This window comes from Ylistrum balloti, unplaced genomic scaffold (genome assembly GCF_031769215.1).
Source record: "Ylistrum balloti isolate Yb309-2 unplaced genomic scaffold, AGI_CSIRO_Ybal_v1 Utg369726, whole genome shotgun sequence".
Taxonomy (NCBI): domain Eukaryota; kingdom Metazoa; phylum Mollusca; class Bivalvia; order Pectinida; family Pectinidae; genus Ylistrum; species Ylistrum balloti.
The window spans coordinates 949,380-971,882 of NW_026781943.1; the positions used below are offsets into that span (position 1 = coordinate 949,380).

Sequence of the window (22,503 nt, forward strand, 5' to 3'; positions counted from 1 at the left end):
GTTCCCAGTGGGAGATTAAATAAATTTAAACAATATGCCTGTGGGAATCTCCCTGAAAGTTTATAAAGTAGCCACTTAACCTTTGTGTAACTTGTTTGTGGAAAGTAAACAATAACATCATAATCATAATAATCATAAATTTATTCATAAATGAGTGTTAGATGGTAAAACACATACTACATAATAATAGAACAATGTTGATTAATGACTTGTACAGTTACTACATTTTACAGCTACACAGATTATGATTCTGACCTCCAGCAGTTACCACAATCTGTACACTACTCACAGCTATGTTTGGCAATACAAAGATATGGTGATTCAATCCCCATTACAAAATATCTACATTAAATTTCTGATACAGAGGATATATGCGACTATAAAACTTGTGTATCTAACACTTACACATATCTGAAGCTTACACATACATATTTGACTTGATCAGACATTTACCGGTAATACACACATACTGAAGTTTAACTCTTGCATCTACATTTAACACATACTACACTTAATTGATATTTATCTGATACATGATGTTTGTTATCTGTACATAACATTGACTTCCTCTACATAACACTTTTTGCATATCTATATGATTTTCTGTTTATCTGTTACTTTTGTTTATCTTACTTTTATGCGAGTATCGGATACCTCTATATGAGTATCTAATGATACTTCTATCTGATTATCTGTTACTTTTATGCGAGTATCGGATACCTCTATATGAGTATCTAATGATACTTCTATCTGATTATCTGTTACTTTTATGCGAGTATCGGATACCTCTATATGAGTATCTAATGATACTTCTACCTGATTATCTGTTACTTTTATGCGAGTATCGGATACCTCTATATGAGTATCTAATGATACTTCTATATGGGTATCTGATACTTCAGTTTACAAGAATTTGTTAATGATTTATCTGACACTACCAATAGACTGACACTAGTTGTGTAAAAGTGATACTGATCAGATACTTCAAAACTACATTATTATTATGTTCAACTATATGTTACACTGTATCAATAGATGAAGAATACTCACCAGCCATTAATATTCCACACATCTGTTACTGAACACCTTGTTTTATCTGTATACAATAATACTAACTTATTACTTTTAATATTAGGTATCATAACTGTACAAATTAAACAGTTTTTTCTGTTATGTTTGTAGGTCACACAAAAACAAGCATCAGTTTATGTATCATTTTACTCAGTATCTTATGTCTTTTTACCAAACATAAAATTTTATAATTTTAGTTAGCTGATTTTTTTTAAATAAAAATTTTATTAACTACTGGTAAGTTAAAGATTAGTAAATAAATCCACTGTTATTTCACACTTTTGTTGATAGGTATAAAATTATATGTTTTAAAGGTATTTGTTCTGAATAGCGTTTTATCAATTTGAGAAAAATGTGATGATTTCACAATCTGTAGCATATATAACAATGGTGCAGTTTTAGCACGAGTACTGGTTGTAACCCTTCACATATACATCAGACCAACAGTTAAATAACTCAACCTTTAAAGTGTAAGTAGACCTAAAAACACTGAATATCCTGGTGTCATAATTCAACAGTATACATGTACATTTACCAAACGTTACTGACACAAACTTGTCAAACAATTTCTAACTTCTAAATACTTCTACTTGATATTCAACAATTTGCCATAATCATTTAGTTTCATTGTTAAGAATGTTGAAACGGATTTTGAATATTTACTGTGGAGACATAAATTGTTCAAATTTTTCATCATTATAAAAACAAGTGTATCAGACAAACTCGATACTGATAATTTCACAAATTAATTAATTTACTATTTGCATTTATGAAATATATACATGTTTTAGATTTATCATGGGCATTTCTGAAAAAAGCATGATCACTGAAATAGGATGAATGTTGATTTCTGTTTTAGAAACATTTAATTTAAATGCGGCTTGTTATTAACTTAAGGTCATGAATTTAAGCAGTTGTAAAAGTGATTTGCCAGTAGTATAGTTTGTCATTTTTTTTTAATCTTTCAATTAGTTAAAAATAAAAATGTAATGCAAGAGTTACACAGCACAGAAATGCATGCAATGGACATTCACAAATATGCTTAAATTTTAGACAGGAAAGCCATACACTATTTCCCTGTTAGAAGAGAATTGTGTATGGGTATTCTTGATGGTGGAAAAAAAACGAGATGTCTCATGAGATTTGATCCACTAACTTTAGCTATACAAATGTATATATACATATATCACAGCACTAGCATCTACTCACTTACACAGTAGAGTCCATACTCCTTCAATCTGGAGCATTGGATACACACTAAATCTAACTAATTTAGACAAGTAATTGAGGTCCAATTTACATTGATAAAACTTTCTACAACAGTATCATCTAACATCTGTAACCTGATGACATGTAGCACTAGACAGTTCTGGTCACCGAAAAGGCACATTTTCAGATCATCTCTCCCTGACATGCAACAAGGGAGGAAGGCACAGCAAGGCCAAAATTCCACGAACTGAATAAAATTACACATAAGGTATCCTTCATTGGGTTCAATGTAAGAAACAGAATATATGATAAAACTGGACTATCCAGGTAAAACTGACCAACGTATGACTAGAAGTTATCAGATCCCTATATATACAACCCGTTTCTGACCTGTACCAAAGTTCCAAGACTCTGATTGGCTAATCGTTATATCTATCTGGTACAATTAAGACTACAAACTAAGTCAATAAAACAGGTTTCATCAAAACTAGCAGCAATCTACCATGATTTCATATTATGCCAACTTTTCCCAAAAATCTTATGCAAGACAGTAACATGTTGTTAGAAGAAAAGAACAATGAAATAGAAATCCACACTAAATAGTTTGAGCATTTGTGTATTGAGCATATATTTGAGATATTGTAGTAACGGATTATGATTTATGGATTATATAGATAACATGTTGATTCAGTAAGATTAATTAGACTTGAAATCCGCATAATTAAAAGATCTGATTTAAAAATATGAAAATCTTTAATGTCAGCTGACAGGATTTAAAAAATATGTGATGGACGTTAGTAAAAATCTAAATTGAGCAATTTATTATCATTTTTTTTCAATTAGATGTGTCTTTATTATGATAATAAATTCCTATCACTTTAACAATTGCTGGATAATCAATTTTATAAGATTCTTTAAATTTTGATCTATGTGCAATACTAACCAAGTGTACAATTTAGAATATGGATTAAGTATATGTACAAGTATTTACTTTTTTCTTCTAATTGGGTTTAATAAGCCATGAATTCAAGCTACCTTGGTAAGGCATTCTGATGCGGATATTCCTTAAAGATCAAAACAACAGTGCAGAGCTAGACATGAGATAAAGCAGTACAGTAACCAATCAGTGGTAAGTTCGCAGCTGACTACGATGTTAAGGACAAATCACTGGTCATGTTTGCACAATGCATGATAAAAGAGAAAGTTAAATTAGAAAATCATTCACACACCATACAAACTTTTAAAAGAAACAACTTAAAAAATATGATAAATCAATATAATAACTTACAAAATATATATCAGATCATATTCTATGAATACTGTGTACAAAACGTTACACATCTAGGACTATTTGTAAAATATATGATAAATAGGCTGTATTTACAAGGTTTTATAATAACATACAGCAATTCACAGCGAGTCAATATATAACACATAGCAAGTAAATATATAGCATACAGCGAGTCAATATATGATATACAGCGAGTCAATATAGAAAATACAGCGAGTCATACACAACAAACCTACAGTCATTACATAACAATATTGCACGCATTGCATTGCAACAAATTTTATAAAATAAGAAGACAAAATTACCATATTAATTCTCAGTAATTGAAGTCAAATTATGGCAACTTTTTTTTATCTGTATCCTACAATGTAATAAAATGCACATACAAAATTGAATAGTGCTTGGACCAACTTGTACGGCATATGTAACCAATATACATAGGGACTACACGTGTGTGGGTTCTGTCTTAGCTTCAGTAAAAGTACTGCTCAGTTTGTCTTCAGAATTCAAATGAAAAGTTACTACCTTTCATGGTCAATAAATGCACACAAGTTATTTGTTTACAGCAAGAATAATTTTTACAACATAATTATCAAAATGTTGATGCGAATTGTGAGTGTTTCAAGTTGTCATGAAACTTGCAAGTTTGGATCTATGTGCACAAACCCAATTGTTGTCCCTGAATTCCTACATTAGGAGTATATCTATCAGGTAAGTATAATTCTAAAGTATATAACACCTTCTATTGTTTGACCTCGGCAGGGTTTACAAGAACTTACAAATAAAAGTTTGTAGTCTGATGGGCTATTCCATGATCTACAAGTGTGTAAGTCTGACTCTACACACGGTCAGAAACTTATTGTAAATGCCACAATATATATAAAAAAACTACATTACTGACACAATTTTCATTTTCACTTACTCTCATCTTTCATTCACATACAAGTCTCACATGTTCTCATTACACACAAGCTATGTTGTTACTCCAAAAGTACAGTCATAAAGATATGCTACAACAGTATGAGGTTTAACATCTATCCCTACACAGGACAACTTTTTCCTCTTCTGAATCATTCCAAGAAATATAACTAAATATTTCCCTTACACAAGGATTCCAAGAGAGGGAGTCTGAACAATCAATTAACTTTGTTCTCAATTATCCCATAACAGTCTAGTACAACATACAAAAAGTATGTAGTTTAGCACCATGTGTACATATATACATGAGCAGTAGAGTCTGCAGTCAGTTTCAATTTCTTAAATTACAAATTCTACACTGTCATGCTAACAAAGTTCTTTTATCTGCAGTCAATTTGTTCCCTCTTGCAACACCTTACAAATCTCACACTTTCATACTAATTAAGTACTAACCTTTGTAGTCAACTAGTGTAGAACACTCTCTTACTACAAAATCTCACACTGGTAACTAAGTACTGACATCTGCAGTGAACTTGTCCTCTCTTACCACACATCACAAATACCACACTATCATGCTAAGTACTGACGTCTGTAGTGAACTTGTCCTCTCTTACCACACATCACAAATATCACACTATCATGCTAAGTACTGACGTCTGTAGTGAACTTGTCCTCTCTTACCACACATCACAAATATCACACTATCATGCTAAGTACTGACGTCTGTAGTGAACTTGTCCTCTCTTACCACACATCACAAATACCACACTATCATGCTAAGTACTGACGTCTGTAGTCAACTTGTCCTCTCTTACCACACATCACAAATATCACACTATCATGCGAAGTACTGACGTCTGTAGTCAACTTGTCCTCTCTTACCACACATCACAAATATCACACTATCATGCTAAGTACTGACGTCTGTAGTGAACTTGTCCTCTCTTACCACACATCACAAATATCACACTATCATGCTAAGTACTGACGTCTGTAGTGAACTTGTCCTCTCTTACCACACATCACAAATACCACACTATCATGCTAAGTACTGACGTCTGTAGTCAACTTGTCCTCTCTTACCACACATCACAAATATCACACTATCATGCGAAGTACTGACGTCTGTAGTCAACTTGTCCTCTCTTACCACACATCACAAATATCACACTATCATGCTAAGTACTGACGTCTGTAGTGAACTTGTCCTCTCTTACCACACATCACAAATATCACACTATCATGCTAAGTACTGACGTCTGTAGTGAACTTGTCCTCTCTTACCACACATCACAAATACCACACTATCATGCTAAGTACTGACGTCTGTAGTCAACTTGTCCTCTCTTACCACACATCACAAATATCACACTATCATGCGAAGTACTGACGTCTGTAGTCAACTTGTCCTCTCTTACCACACATCACAAATATCACACTATCATGCTAAGTACTGACGTCTGTAGTGAACTTGTCCTCTCTTACCACACATCACAAATATCACACTATCATGCTAAGTACTGACGTCTGTAGTGAACTTGTCCTCTCTTACCACACATCACAAATATCACACTATCATGCTTAGACAAGATGTACATATTAATCAATATCGCTGATCGTTAACTGACTTGCAACAAAAGAAAAACAATGTTTTGTAAATTCACCTTCCGATTTATATACTTACAATTCTAATATCACCACTGGTTTCTTATTGCTTTTTGAAATTATATAAATGAAAGCATTAATTTAATAAATTGTATTGTCTATAGGTACCACTGTATCTGCAAAAGCAATTCATCATGATTTGTTGCATCAACTTTCTGTCCACAGACAAAAAATCTTATATCTGTGACCTATCATGCCTTGAGCATAGGGAATTAACAGCTGATTGATTAAATGAATGGAAGAGCCCATCATACCAAAGATCAGCTGAAACCTATACTAGTACATGTATGTCCAACTCTCAAATCATGACAACATTCAATTTTGGAATGGATAGAAAATTGCAGATAACTGAAAATAAAAACTTTCTAAATTTAAGACATATGACAAAGTTCGAACAGATATCTTTCTGACTCCATTACTATATCATTTGTGGAGAGCTTACCGGTATTATGCAAAATACGCACAAATCAGTAATTCAGAAAATTATGCACCACGACCTACATATGACTGCGACGAGGCAGCACCAACATATCTAGGTCAAAAGTTCGTCAGCTTCACCCTAATTCATCAGTCATATTTTATTAAAAAAATGAAAAGCAAACAAAAATAAACTCTTAAGAATACGGAATGAAATTTAGTAATACATACACTCACACTAAAAAGATTCAAAATTAGAAAAAAGGAAGATAAAGTAGAGGAAAAAGTATCAACATGTAGAACAGCTGAGTAACAAAAACAGTGGTGATCCATGGCCAGCAGCTGTTCACACCCGTCTAGTATAGGGTGAGTAACACGTCATGCCTAGCAGGGGGTGTGAACAAGCAGGCCATTAACACATGGAAGTGGCAATAACAGAATGTGAAACATTCAGTTCACACATGTAAATCTCATTTTGAAATATAAATCTACTGATGTTTTGTCAGTATTTCAAAGTTAGAAGTTGGTTATGCACCTCTAAGCAGGTATATAATGTCCTGGCATATCATACAAAATGAGGCAGTCTGTCCTTCTTTGTACCAGAACCAACCGTTTTTCCAGCCACTTTGCGCCCTGCACTTTTACTTTCTTTTTTAGGACTCTCCTTTGGTTCAGGAGATTTGGTTTGTTTTGGAGACTCCTCGGTAACTGGCTCACCTAAGGAGATAACCCCACTGGTACCTGTGGAGGCACGTCTGTAGGCTGTTAGGGTTACTGGCTGAGATGCGTCAGATACAGACTTTGTTGATGAGTTTTTCCGTCTCCCACATGTAGAGCAGGAAACCTTCTCTGATTTAGAATTACTGCCAGTAACTGTGGTAATAGGGGTCTTACGTCCAGAGCTGGAACCAGAGGATGAAGACCCTGTTGGTGTCTTCCTGCCACAAGCAGCCACATTACCAGTGGGAGTTTTCCTTCCAGAGGTAATACCAGATGTAGTGCCAGCAGGAGGCTTCTTGTCGGCAGTGGTAGGCGTCTTTCTGCCTGAGGTTTGTGGAGTAGGACTAGTACACCCTGAGCCTGACTCCCCTGTACCAGTACCAGGCTTCACTGGATGTTTGGTAGTGGGAGGTACAGGTGAACGTTTACCATTAGCTGTACCAGGCACTCCACCAGCTGACATAGATCTGTGCATAGCGCCCCTACCTCCAGGCATAATGGCTGCCTTACCCATAACAATGCCACTTGGGCCTTTGACAACTTTGACAGGGTCCCTGGAGGCAGACTTTGTGGTCTTCACAGTGGTTCTAGCAGTCCTTGTCTTCACATCTTTGACTGCTGGTACCAAGGGCAGACTTGGCACACTGACAGCTGGTGGGGTGTCTGGAAGGACTGCCTTCATGGGTGGGGCAGCAGGCAGGGTCTGAGAAGGTTTAGGTGGTGGGGTTTGTGTTATACCTACAGACCGAGAAGCTGGCATAACATGGTCAGACTTGGCTGCTTTTTCAGAAACTAGCAGAGCATCTGAACAACTTTGGATTTTGTTAGAAGGAGGAGGTTTTGGAGAAACAGGTGGTGGGCTCTTTGAAAATGGAAGAGCTTTAGGAGATATAGGAGTCTTCAAAGGTGGTGGGGATTTAGGAATAGAAGGTGCCTTACAAGGTGGAGGTGTTTTAGGGGATGATGGGGTTTTAGGTGGCGGTGTAGGAGTAACTCTGCCAGAAGTTGGTGGAGTCTTTGGGACTGGTATGCAAGTATCCCGTGGTGAAGGGGGAGATTTTGGAGGAGTTTTAGGCATTGGGAGATGAGATAATTTAGGTGATAATGATACTTCTGTTTCTACTGTTTTACATGGTTCAGTATCTATGACAAGGGACTGTTTTGTTTCCATTCCTATACTGCTATTGGCAGTTGAAGTATCTGGGAGTGTGGGCTGATCCTCATTTATAGATCCTGCAAGTCTCTGTGTCATAGCTTGGGAAATAGGTGGTGCAGGAGTTGTTGAGGCTATTGGTGAGGGAGAAGGCACGTGACAAGTAGGATCTGTTTGTGACGTAGCAGATGGAGATAGTGCAGTAGGAAGAACTTTGGCCTTCAATGGTGACGACAGGAGAGAGGGAGTTGAGCACACCTTCAGGGCGGTGCTGGCCTGTATCATAGTCATATCAGCAGGGGGCAGCAGCCCTTCTTTCTTTGGTGGCATGGCCTTGACCTGCAAGGCTGGGGCATCAGAAGGCAGAACATGGGATTGACTAGAAGCTGAGACTATACCAGGTCTGGACAGTGCTTCAGATTGACAATATTTACTGGGTGAAGATGAATCCTCCTGTGAATGTGTTGCTCTAGGCCCAGGTGGCATAACTGATGGACTGGTGTGTGCTGGTCTGCAGCCCTGACCAGCTCCAGAGAGCTGTGGACTGGACACACCAGATGAAAGCCCAGACTCTGAATCCTTACTGGAGGCACATAAAGAATCAGTGATAGACTGAAACTCAAATGACTTGGATTTCCTAGGAACGGAGTTATACCTATCCTCAGCCTGACTTCCAGGGCAGGTTCCTCTGGGAGTGCTCAGCATGGCTGACAAATTTCCACTCAGTGGATATGCTGCACAAGGTAAGCTAGGAGTGGAATCAGCTTTTTTTATGTTATATTCTTTTTGGCGTGGAAGGATTGGCGAGAAGTCAGGAAATCCAGTTCCAGACATTAAATGGACTCGCTGAGGTCGGGGTAGCGATATCAATTTCTTTCTGAATTCTGGGGACATATCTGAATTTGCAGCGGAAGAAATATCAGAATCAGAAGCTGAGGAGTGACTAGAAAAAGACCAGGAAGACTGGTCACTTTTGGAGGACTCCATAGATCTGTTGGATGGTTCTTGTCTTTCTATGGAGACATTTCCACTGGTATCATCAGCCTCAAAAGACAGGGTCTGACAACTTTCATAATCACAAGAAGGTGTATTTGACATAAATTCTTCAGACAAGGATGCTCTGCCCAAGCTAGGGTCAGATACAGCCCGTTTATCAGGACTAAGGCTCATTCTAGCTTTCTGATCATACTCTCCAAAGCTGTTCTTAACCTCTGATGACATATTACCATCACAATGGTTGTTGGGCTCAGGCTTTTCTTTAATGGTGAGACCTTTCAAATGGTCTGATCGACTACTGAAAGACTTGTCACCTATCATAGCTGTGTCTCTCAGACTCTGAAAGGAAGCCAAAGGCGGTGTGATAGCTGTCTGTCGTAACAGTAGTGGAGAAGACAGGGGGCGTGGCGATATCCTACCAGTCTTGCCTGTTGTGTGATCAGATAAAGAGAGAGACTTTCTGGACAAAGTTGGGGACGGGCTGGTTTTCCGTAATCCATAGGAAGTGGGCAAGGATGACTGAATAGACATTGAGTGGCGTAGTAAGGCTGGGGAGAAGCGAGGAGGAGTGGGTGTAAAGGGAACTTTCAGATCACCCTCATCTGACTGCACTGCCTGCTGTCTAGACAAGGTAGGTGATGCACGTGTCTTTAACGTGTTGGCTGACACTGACAATGTGTCTGTCTCTGTTTGTTTATGTTTGGAATCCGAGGATCTATTTGAAGTCTCAGTTTGTTTCTGTTTTGGGTCCAAGGATCTATTTGAACTCTGGACAGGAGGCTGGTCAGACACAGTAGTCTTTGATTGGCAAGGATCAGAAGTAAAGGTGCGTGCAGACCAAGATGAAGATAATGAAGGAACAGGCTTATTTACTGCAGATTGCCTCGTTAAGCATGGGGATCCTGGCTTGGATTTGATTGCAGATTCTGACACAGCATGTCGAGATAAAGTAGGGGAAGGAATTGATCGCATAGAGGCTACCCCTCTGGCTAAAGATGGTGATGCTGGGATAAGTTTCTCGGATATTGTATTTCTTGCAATGGTAGGGGAAGGAGGATTGGGTTTAGAGGGTGCTGCTGACTTTTGCGAGAGAGTTGGGGAGGGAGGAGTTGGTTTAATAGATGATGCTGATTTATTGGAGAGGGTAGGGGAGGGAGGAGTAGGTTTACAGGATGATGCTGATTTATTGGCGAGGGTAGGGGAGGGAGGCGTAGGTTTAGAGGATGATGCTGATTTATTTGAGAGGGTAGGGGAGGGAGGAGTTGGTGGTTTTGAAAATGAAGACAATGATGAGCTTGGAAGGGATTTTGACAAAACTGACTCAGATTTTGAGTGCCTTGAAAATACTGGTGAAGGTGGCATGGGTTTGGTTGCTGGTGCTGTTGTGCGCCTGACGAAGACTGGGGGTGAAGGAGGGGTCTTTTCTGGTGACCTTGAGAAAGTCGGAGAAGGAGGCGGAGGTTTGTTTGGAGGTGGTGTTGTAGGATTTCCAACAACAGGCAAAGGTGGTGAGGAAGAGGACTTTTCAAATCGAGGCAGGGAAGGAGACTGAGGGGTAGGGCTTATGGAGGGGGAAGAGGAATTCTGTCTGGATACACTAGGTGAGCTAGAAGGAGAACTTGAACTCTGCCTTGACAGAACCCCAGGGGAGTCAGAAGTCTTTAAATCTTGACTAGAACTATTGACATCAACCTTACTTGACTTACTGCCACTTCCATTACTACCAAAACTCTTAGCTGTTGCTAACATGAATGATTGTATTGATGACTGGATAGAAGGCCCCACAGATTTCAGCAAACTTTGGGCATTGCTACTTGAACTCTTCGGCTGCAGAGCTCCCTGCTTTTTGGCTTTATCAGAATCAGCAGGGAATCTTGAGTGCACACTGATCTCTCCCACTGGACTGCTGTCAATGATATTGATAGTTGGAACTGCCATCTTCCTGGAACTACCTGGAGATAGCAGCTGGGAAGCCAGTTTTAACAGCTGAGGAGGAGATGGTTTCCCACTCTTTACTGACGGTTTTGATGAACTTGTAACTAGCTCTGTCGGACCACCTGCTGCTTTTCCTTTATCTGGAATAGAATACCACAAATTTTAGTTTTAAATTCTTGTTAATTGTTATTTAGGCACTTTAAGGTTTTCACTTACACTTATTGAAAACAACCATTTTATGACATATCTGAAATCAAACTGACTTAAACCGAAAATTGTTCATTACCAAAAACACAGACAATATTCTCAATAAAGATGTAAATTGAGACTGAGATGGAAAGTAGAACAAATGAATGAATGAACAGTTTAAAAAAAAACAAAGTACATAACTAGTTAACAAGAATTGATAGAAAGTATGATTAAGTACAAAAACACAATAGGATAACTAAAGCTTTCCCAAGTTTGTTATTTGCGAGTTTGTTGGGGGACAATACGGTGCCAGTGTACTATCAGGTGCTTGGTAAACCAGAAAAAGCAGCACACAAATCTCAACACAGAGGTCACAAACAGTACATACACCCCAGAGCTTAATAATATCTTACACTGACTGGCTTAAATACGATCATACAGAATACAAAATAGTCTATTAGGTTCTAACTTTGAGAGAGCACTTCAGAAAATTTTAATTCAATTTTACCTTACAGAATTAGAATGACTTACACCCATAGCTGACTCTATCACTCAAAAGAAAAAAAAAATAAACTGAGATGTTAGCATCCAGCTTAGTAAAATCTTCCGATTGGTTGTGTGGCAGCATGCCACAGCATATTAGTATACTGTTGAATACTCTCTGTAGTAGCTAAATCACCCTAAATATTTAACAACATAACCAGTTACCCATGGAATGTCATTTAAAACAATATATGTTTTCATTGATAACTCGTCAATTGATAAATAAAGGACAGAACTTGTGTATGAATACCTGTTCTTCCCTAATTTGGATAACAAAGTTTAAGTACATGAAGCTATACTGCTAACATAAATATAGAAGGCATAATATATAAATATGGGAACATTGCCGCCACAAGATCTGTTAAAAGGATTAAAGGCCACATCCTGGAGAAGTTGTATCCTCTGCCATGCCATCTAGATTAGCAAACACACGACTATCATTTCTTGATAAACTAAATCATCTTTGATTTCTTTTTCCATTTTATTATATAAGAAATCCAATTTAATTATTTAAAATAGATCATGGTATCATTAATATTTCTTCACTGTCATGATTTTGAACTTCTTTTTATGAAAAGAAAGCAGTGTTTTAAAATCCCTAATATATTATATAAACATATCATGAATAAAAGTACCCAGACAAAATATATAAGACAAACAAATTATGAAAGAAGATATACATAGAATAAAAGGAAGCAGAATCTCCATCAATTTGTCTGTTACTGACACTTCTCACTTATCAAAGTATGTATAATAGTTTTGGGTAATATCTAGCAGGCATGCAGGACATCATACAAAATCAACCAAGTGGTCATTCCACATGCTTTGGCCAGCAGCTATAGTCAGTCGGTGGTCAATGTGGCTTACCAGCACTGGTCTAAGATGACCGATGGCTAAGGGTGTACACTTTTTTACCTACAATGACCATGTGTACAATGTTACATTCCCTTCTCATGTCACATTCACAAACCTAAAATGGCAAAACTAACTACTTCTGTCTACCATAAATGATGTGCTTTTTGTATGCCTCATCCTGTATCAAACATACTATATATCTCACCAGAGCCCGGGCAGAATAAACTACGATATTATTCCGGTTTTTATTTGTATTATAGATTTACACAGGCATATGATAAACATACATATGTACCATATTGTGGTATGTAATGCACACAGAACTAGGCTGGCATCGATGCTTATGTATAAATCATACCATGGTTCAGTAGCAATGGCGATGTATCAATATATATGTGACAACACTACTACATATCACATCTACATGAATCATCTAACACAGAGTGGCCTAAATTTTGCCCTGTTTGGAAACATCTTACAACACTTCCCTTCTCCATCAATGATGTAAACGGAAATCAATGAACATGAACAGAAGAGTACATCAAAGAGAAATTACTAAGGCATTATTATGTTATCAACTTGTACAGTTATTATATTAAGGATATTGCATAAATGTCAATGTACAATTGCACAAGTGTAAGATTCTATTTATCATATTACCCATATACCTGAAAAATAAACAGAAACTCTCAAATTGATTTCCTTATCAGATTGACTTGTTTCGACATGGAAGGTACATTCTTCAGTACTGAGACAATCATGTGATGTCATCAAGGTGCGACTTATTGATGACATCACAATAGTGTTATACGTGAAATATGAAAAGGTTCCATGGCATGACACAACAGGACAGTTATGTGATAAAAGTTGTTTGTGTCAATATCCCATACTGAATGTACCGTATAAATTGTATATTGTCTCAAGCTGTGGGTAGTAGGCGAGAGTATGATTTAACAGTACACAATGCCTAAAAAATTAATGCAAAAACATGTAAAATATCTGTAGCTTGTACAGACTATCAATAAAGGCAAATTTTACAATTTTCATTTTTGAGCATTGGATAGAGTTTGTTAAAATGAAATACACACACAAAAAACCATGGGGTTTAACAGTAAGGCTTTAGATCTGTCATGAAGGAGGCATTAAGATTTAAATCCAAGTTTGTCTGATACAATTTTCAGCAGCTGCAACTAGTATCTTCAAACAGAAACTATCTTATAAACAAAGCAGTGAAATTTTCATAATATCTCATGATTTTTTATAACAAATTAAACATGGGTTATTGACTTATGTAGTAAAGATTTCCTAAAAACTATGTAAGTTTAGGCACAAGTCATTCATTTCAAGACGCAAAGAAAATTCCAACAGAAAACACACCAGTAAATAAACACTGTTAAAGTATCATACTTAATAATCAACAAAACATGTATGTAATGTGTAAACTACAGGGATATCTGTATATAAACATGCAGTAATATATTTCTACTGAGTACACAGATAATAGGTGTGGGACATACATACACTGTTAAATACCACACCAAACATTTCACAACTCTGTATTATTGCCTCACCAGACTAAAGCTTTTCACCTGGAGGTCATACATGTTTATATTGCGAAAAGATGGTGACACAAAATAGACACTGTCTAGTAACAGAACCATGAATGATTGTTGAAAAGTTATATTTTCAATTATCTGAACTTCTGATTTAATCTGTGTGAATGATCTAGAATGGACATGCATCAATAATAGTCAGCTGAATGTATAACTCTTTATTGTGCGTAATCCACCCCGTTGTTTAGGTCAGGAAATAATTCCATTAAAATTGAAATCACAAATTACAGTATTACCACCAGAGGTCAATTCTTTCTATTATTTTGATAAGTACAATTTTTTCCCATAAGGTATGATTCTTCATTGTGAAATTAAATTTTGTGACACAATACAATGTGGAAAGCTTCAAACACAGCGGAAGTATTTCTTGTAACTATTTAAGGACAAGTATTTCTGCAAAAAGAACAACATTTAGGACAAACTAGTAAACTAAAACATCAAATAGTTAGAGATGAAAATATTTTCCTCTCAAGTGTTTTTCAAGTATCATAGAAATGGCTAAAGCCTGAGGTGTTATGTAGTGGATCACAGTGTGCGCTGGTCGGGACTGAAATCAGACCTTGTACCCATTAAATAATATGTATATGTAGTCAACACCCCCCCCCCCCCCCCCCCCAAAGAAATTACACAGAAAAATGAGTTTGTGATTAGGTAATGGGAAATGTAAATAACAACACAAAAATGGTAAACTGCTTCTCACACACCTGCACATACATCTAACACCAACCTCTTTCACTTTTCTATGGCAGTGACATTGGCCTCCATAAAAATAAACTTGTGATTGTGCACATCATTAAAACACCATATGGTTAATGCAAGTATCAAATTTTTTTCCTACATCAAACAGGTAGAGAAGTCAATTTTTAAACACAAGAAAAGAAGTTGGGTAAATTAATTAAAGAAATCTTTATCATCAGTTTGAAATAATTCACTTTTTGGTAGTAAATATGTACATCACTTTTGGTGTCAAAATGAAATATCACCCACCATCTTTTGTGTATCCCGGAATTTTCCGCTAATTCACTGATCACCAACACCTTACATGTGAACTATCATTGTGACCCATAGTTATGATACAAAAGGATATTCAGTCCTGAGTTCAATGTAAATGTTGACATTTGATGTACATGTATAGTGATGTGTACATCAAGGTTAATAGATGTGACATCCGTTCCTCCACCATGCTTATGTTTAGACAACAGGACAAATCATTCTCAAATGGACATACAAATATCCTCATTTCTCTTGATATCATCATTCAGTAGTAAGTGACTCTTACTGATCAGATTAGTGATAGTGAGCTATCCAGTTGTTGTTTAATGAAATATCAGAATCTGTCACACATGTGCGTTTAAAATTGATTTATCTCAGTAGAGGGCTGGCATTCGAATAAGAGGTTACAAAATTTCAGTCTGTGGCCAAGATAAATCAATCTTAAACACAAACAAGGAATGGATTCTATTTCAAGTATGTAATCTTTAAAATTACACAAATTTTTTTCAACTATTTTCAAAAATATGACATCACTCGGTGCCAGATGTCACATAAAGGCATCAGAAATATTGGATGAGACAGAAAAATCCATGGAGATTTCCCCATCTTGTGTCTGAGAATGATTTGTCCCGTGGTCTGTCTCTGTCCCAACAGACATTTGCTACAGTCTGGACAGTTATATTATAAGGGATATACGGATTTGATAAATACATAATTAAGAATAATGTTAACTTACTGTCTACTACAAAAGACCATAGCACTCAAGCTGGACTGGAAGGAAAATAACAAAAACAACATGCACATTAAAAAATTAAAAGCCAAACAATCAAAGAATACAATGTAACACAAAACAGGCAAAACAATGAAAAATACAATGTAAATTACAGGCAAAACAAAACATTACAGGCTTAGCAACTAATACACTGTCATACAATGTACATCATATAACAGGCAAAACATTACAGGCTTAACAACTAATACATTGTCATACAATGTACATCATATAACAGGCAAAACATTACAGGCTTGACAACTAATACATTGTAATACAATGTATATCACATTACAGGCAAAACAAACATTACAGGCTGAACAATAATCTATGGTATACATTACTTCAAACAAGTTTAAAATATATATATATATATAGATTTAGCAATATTTCTTAGTTGCAGCAAACCTGTATGCTTGATGACATAAACATCTGAGCTTGTATCAAATTCCCAGAGCTTACTATCACTGTTCTATGATTAAAACTTCATTCTTAATAACAAATATGAAGACTAGATCTAGTGTTAAAGATTGATGAAGTACCAAAATAATACCAATTGTTTATTTGAGCCTTGTATTTGAGTAACAGACAAGACATGGCCATGTCCCTGACTTGTTCAAATACATCGGAGACCATCAAATATATTTCTTTATATCAATATAACTGCCTACATGTGACTTAAATCTTTACACTGGTAATGAACAATACATGTATGTTCCTTGCTGTTCTTTTTCAGAAAATGCATGGAAATATAAAATATGACAAGAAATCTTAAATCAACATGGCTCTTTAAAAAACCTACATGTTATTGGAAGAATTTTCAAATTGCTCAGAAACTTAAAGAGGATGTCTCTAGAAAATACATTTGTATAAAGTACTAAAAATGTCAAAGAGGAAGAACACAGCAGTTTATGACATTGGTACAGATGTCATACTTCAGTATTCAAGTGAAAATTTCACAGATGTATAAATGGCTTGTATTAAATCATTTTCATCTGATTCTATTTTGCCTAGATTTTATCATTGATTATCCCATTCAAAAGAGCCAAAAAACATATGTTAGGAATATAAAAGAATTTAACTCATTCACTTCCATTAGGTTTTACTACCTTCAATAAATTTTAGAATTATCCACTTTAAGTGAGTCGAAATTATCTCGATTAAGTCACCAGCATTTGTAAATGTAAGCTTATGAACAATGCTGATACTCCACATACAATCAGACACCATTGGTATAAAAGTGTGTGTTAACTTAAATATCTTCCAAGGATAATGATATAGTCATACATGCAGCACAACTCCGACCCAGTTATACATGTACCATCACCTTCTAATATACGAATAAAGTCTACACATACCATCACCTTCCTAACATACACAGGTCATAAACAATTCACTTATGTAAGTATTTGTGTATCAAATGTATGAAATTGTTTAGTTAATATATTGTACATTTAAAATTAGTCATTAAATAGGGGAAAAAAATCACAAAAAGTACCAAGTATTTCTACTAATGCTAGCCACAAGGGACGTTTTCCACAATCAGGTTAATACAGAGAACATGAAGGAAAGAGTAAAAAGACAGTCAGTTACTATCCCGAGATTATCCATCACTCAACACAATTCAAAATGAACATCAGTCAAAACCAAAACCCAAACACATTGTACAAAACAGGATTACCACGGTGCAGTGCTCACAATTCAGCTAGCAAAGGTGAAGGTTGCCCATTGTGTAAAAATAGAAATTATAACATTTACTTGTAACCTAGCAACACTATAATGGTGGTTACTTGTAACCTAACAACACTATAGTGGTTACTTGTAACCTGGCAACACTATAATGGTGGTTACTTGTAGCCTAGCAACACTATAATCATGGTTACTTTAACAAAACAGCACACAGGTGAAGATTAAATGAAACGTGAAGATTACTCTCTACACAAAGGTAAGCTGACTACCTTTTCTATATACTGGAGACTATGGTACAGACAATGGGAGCATGCGTGTCCTGGTCCTCTGCTACAACAGGCTCACCTACAGAACATTCCAAAACAATCGTAAAGTAACACACACAAGCAAACAGACAGCCAATGGCTGCCATGCAATTGACTTCCCAGGTAGTTACACACACCATTGTGGTAATCAAACTTTTTAGGATCATAAAAAATTTTCCATCACATGGTACAAAACTTAAAGAAAAATCCTTGTTTTTGATCATATTGTTTTTTACTTAACACATTAACTAACTGAGGAAAGCTTTCCACAGCAAAAACTTCACAATTTTGAATTCAGTATTAATGGAGACAAAGTGTTGATACTGATAATGACTATGATGAAGACCCATAACCCATTCCACAATAAATAATTTGAAGCAGTACAGCTTGTTCTTTAGATATCAAAACCTACACCAAGATTTGTACATGGTAACAAGTAATATACAATGATTAAATGCCCAGAACCACCTCTCATATACACAGGATATTACTTCTGGAAAATTTGGGGCTATAATATCATGCCCTGTCCTTCCTTGGGCAGGTTGGTCCTACCTTGCTGACAGGACACAGTAGGTATGGCTTGTTTTGTATTTGGGGGATGGGAGTCATCAGGAAGCAGAGTGTCAGGTAATTCATCATCAGATTGTATATCTACATCTCCCTCGTCTTCGTCTGAAAAGTGTGCCACATCCGTACAAGATGTTAAAATTCTGTTACTACCAAGCATCATGCAGAGATGTCCCTATCAAAGTGGTGTCAACACAGAACATCGCCCCAATACCTACAGCCAACTAACTGTAAGTTATCTGTTATCTATTAATCTGAGTTCACACTAAAATGATCTGCACCATATGTTTTCTATGCAAATTACAAAATAGTCAAATGATGTGATCTTTAAGTCTAATATTTAAATGTACATTTCCTTTCTGTTTTTCTCCCAATGAAAGGCAAGCAATTGACAGATTTTGGGTAAATTCTAGAGGACTGTAATGACACCACTAAAGAGTAGAACAAATCTATGATAAAATGTACTGGTAAGATATCATTACTATTCAACCAACTAGTAATAGCAGATGCATGACGATCTCACAATGCAGTTATTGTTAAACATTAACACCATTCAAGGTGCTTTATAATGAAAATCAAGTAGTTCACCTATAAAATTACAACATTAGCAATTACCTAATGAAATAACATGTATGATTCTTGTTAACCACCAAATCAGTACCTTAAAACATTCAGCATTCGTTTGTCCTTTACATGAACCCAGGAAATTTAAAATACTGTTTCCATTATTAAGGTACTGTTTTAGTGGAAATCAGACCGAGAGGCATTACGTCAATAATTGTTTACATAAGTTTTTAATTCATGCAGTTTTCACTTGTCAGTAATCAAATTATCTTTCAAAATGTTAGTCCTTCAGATGTATTATATGGAATACTGTATATGAAATTCATTTTAAGATATGCTGGAGAATTAATATGTAAGCAGAGCTTTGTAAGTATTAGTTTATAGGTTAAAATAAAAATCTCACTGGCATTTTCCATATTTCTGTAAAAGTTAACTTATCTGAAAGATGTTTTAAGCGTAAGTTTTTCATACTGAAACTTTGAACACTGTCAGGAGTTTCCCTATATTTTTACAAAGTTACTAGGAATGCAAAAGACCTTGATGAGTAATTAATAGACTTTTATAAATTCGCTGTTGAATAGCATTTCAACCTTTGGTAATACCAAAAACAAAAATTCCATTGCAAAAAATAAAACACAAATGATTACAATACATTGACTGCATATCACATCCAAACAAATTTTATCCATCTAGATATTTCAACATCTAGTCAGAATTTTATAAATATATTTAAATCAAATTCCGAAAAGATTTTATCATTTTCATAATCTGCTTTAATTGAATGTTACACATTCAGGGAAGATGCATGTTTAATAAAAAAAAAAATACTAGAATTATGACAATGAACATTAAAGATGACTTTATAGAAATTAGTAATGTATTAGGATTTCACATGCTTTCTCACTTGAGTTTTAAAACATAAACATTGCTTTTGTTTCAAAAAGCTTCGGTCAGACATGTTCTTATGTCCTTTATCCTATCAAGCAATCACGTAATGACTTAGTAGAATCAAAGAAGGTGCATCTTGCACAATTAGCAGTGATTATTCTCAATGTTACTTCTGTTAGCTTGATAGTTCAGTCAAAATACACTAAGTCTACACCATCCAAAATGTGCTAGATGTGACAAGATTCCAACCCTATATATGTATCACACTGGGGTGGTATAATTAGTGTGGGCAGGCGGAGGAAGAGAGGCATTACCGTCAGAGATAGTGACAGAAGGGGATGCCTTTTTGTCACAGTGGGCAGTCCCTGGCAGTAAAAAGTCTGCATCTGAACTCTGAAACAGAGAAACTGGGTCATACAATCCCATGCCTTCCAATCACCATGGCAACATAATCTACCACCTCAATCCCATGAAAACTAACAACTGGGAGATTAGACATATGGGAGACCACTTAATCATTAAACGTCCAAAATATCTCACAACACTTCACCATAGTTTTGTCAGTTACTAAGAAAACTGATATGACATTCATAAACCTTTCATAATAGAAACATATTATATTTACTGTTCAGCATATTTAGGTTATCATACTGATGGTAATGTATTGTTACAAGCATGACAATCTTAATAAAGGTTAATAATGCTGCATGTTAGTTACCAAAGGCTCTTGTATACCTTGCAGCAGTCTATGTATATTAGGTAACATCTGACAGCAGACAAGTTTTAAAAAATTATTTATAACAATGTCTCAGTAATAAAAGTCCAACACCCTTTTGACAATACAAGATATATAATTACTTAACAGAAATAATTACAAATACAAAAAAACATCAGGGTTTATTCACAATACTGAGGAACACAAAAAATATGTACAGTAAAACAACACATTTTACTAATTAAAAATGACAGTAAAACAACACATTTTACTAATTTAAAATGTTACACACAATAGTCCATACAGGTTTTGTAACTTTACGGTTGATTAATGAGCCTGTCGTCTCCTCTACCTGTAAACATTTACTCATGCTCAACAAACACAACACACAATGAAAAACTTCACACAGCTGATCCATTTACGTGAAAAAGTTCACAGCTAATTCATCTGAAAAAGAGGTTTACACTTGTAAAGAATGCTACTATGGGTCATGATTGGTGAGGTCAACTTGAGGAGGGAACATAGACAATTGATAAAACAGATGTGTATACAACCTTCTGGTCTGGATCTTTGTTTTCTGGTACTGCTTGTATCAGCTGTTCTACTGGCTTCTCTGGGACTGAAGAACTAAACAACAAAAAAAGGATATTCAAACCAATCTACTCTTTACCTCATTAGTATATACAAACTACACTAACTTATTGTTATATCTCATCAAACCTACTGACTGTGATTAAATGTCATTCAATGGTTGTCAATGTGCCGTGACAGGTTACCTGATACAATCACTATTGCATATTCAAAATATATTTCACTTTCAACTCTCTCAATTAAAAAAAATAAATAAATAAAATTAAAAAATCACATTTTTTTAGAAAGTAGTTGTACTGTGACCTCTTCTTCCCATCCAGATATAATAAACAAAGTAAAAAATCACATTTTTTCAGAAGGTAGTTGTACTTGGTCAATATTTGTTAACATTTATACATAAAAACAAACCTTTCAGACTTGATTGGTTGCTTCTCCGTGCCTTTATCTTTCTTTTCTAAATGAAAAAATAAACCATATCAGCCTCTCTTGCAGTTTAAAATCAATATTAATTCATACTGAATAATGCTTTCAAATTAGATATAAAATTGAGATGGAGCAAAGAATGCAAAAAAAGAAAAAGCAGTTTTTATGGCATGTGGACAGGGATGTTGGTTAGTAAAACAATCAGCAAAATCTAGTGAGTTAGGAATGTATAGAGAAATGATGACAATGGTGAAACAATAAATTAATAAGGAGTCGTGTTATCAGCAGAGTTTACAGAGAATTACAAGAGCCTAATTTGAAAAAGGTAATTCATTCAAAGTAAAAATGATGATGGCAACAATCTATAAACATAGTTATCCTTGTATTGAGTCTAGAACCATTAACAAGTTACACTGCAACA

The 22,503-nt window shown here is 35.6% G+C and overlaps 1 protein-coding gene across 1 annotated transcript in view; it reads right to left on the reverse strand.

The window, feature by feature from the left end:
* Window positions 1–907: 907 nt before the first annotated feature.
* Window positions 908–22,503, reverse strand: part of LOC132565585 (mucin-2-like) — a 45,018-nt gene continuing 23,422 nt past the window's right edge. Inside the window, exons 27-30 of the mRNA XM_060230229.1 lie at window positions 22,068–22,113; window positions 21,623–21,695; window positions 20,668–20,746; window positions 908–11,515 (exon numbers count right to left, since the gene is read on the reverse strand). Of these exons, the coding sequence (XP_060086212.1) occupies window positions 7,137–11,515; window positions 20,668–20,746; window positions 21,623–21,695; window positions 22,068–22,113 (4,577 nt within the window). The 3' untranslated portion in view covers window positions 908–7,136. The remainder of the gene's footprint in view (window positions 11,516–20,667; window positions 20,747–21,622; window positions 21,696–22,067; window positions 22,114–22,503) is intronic.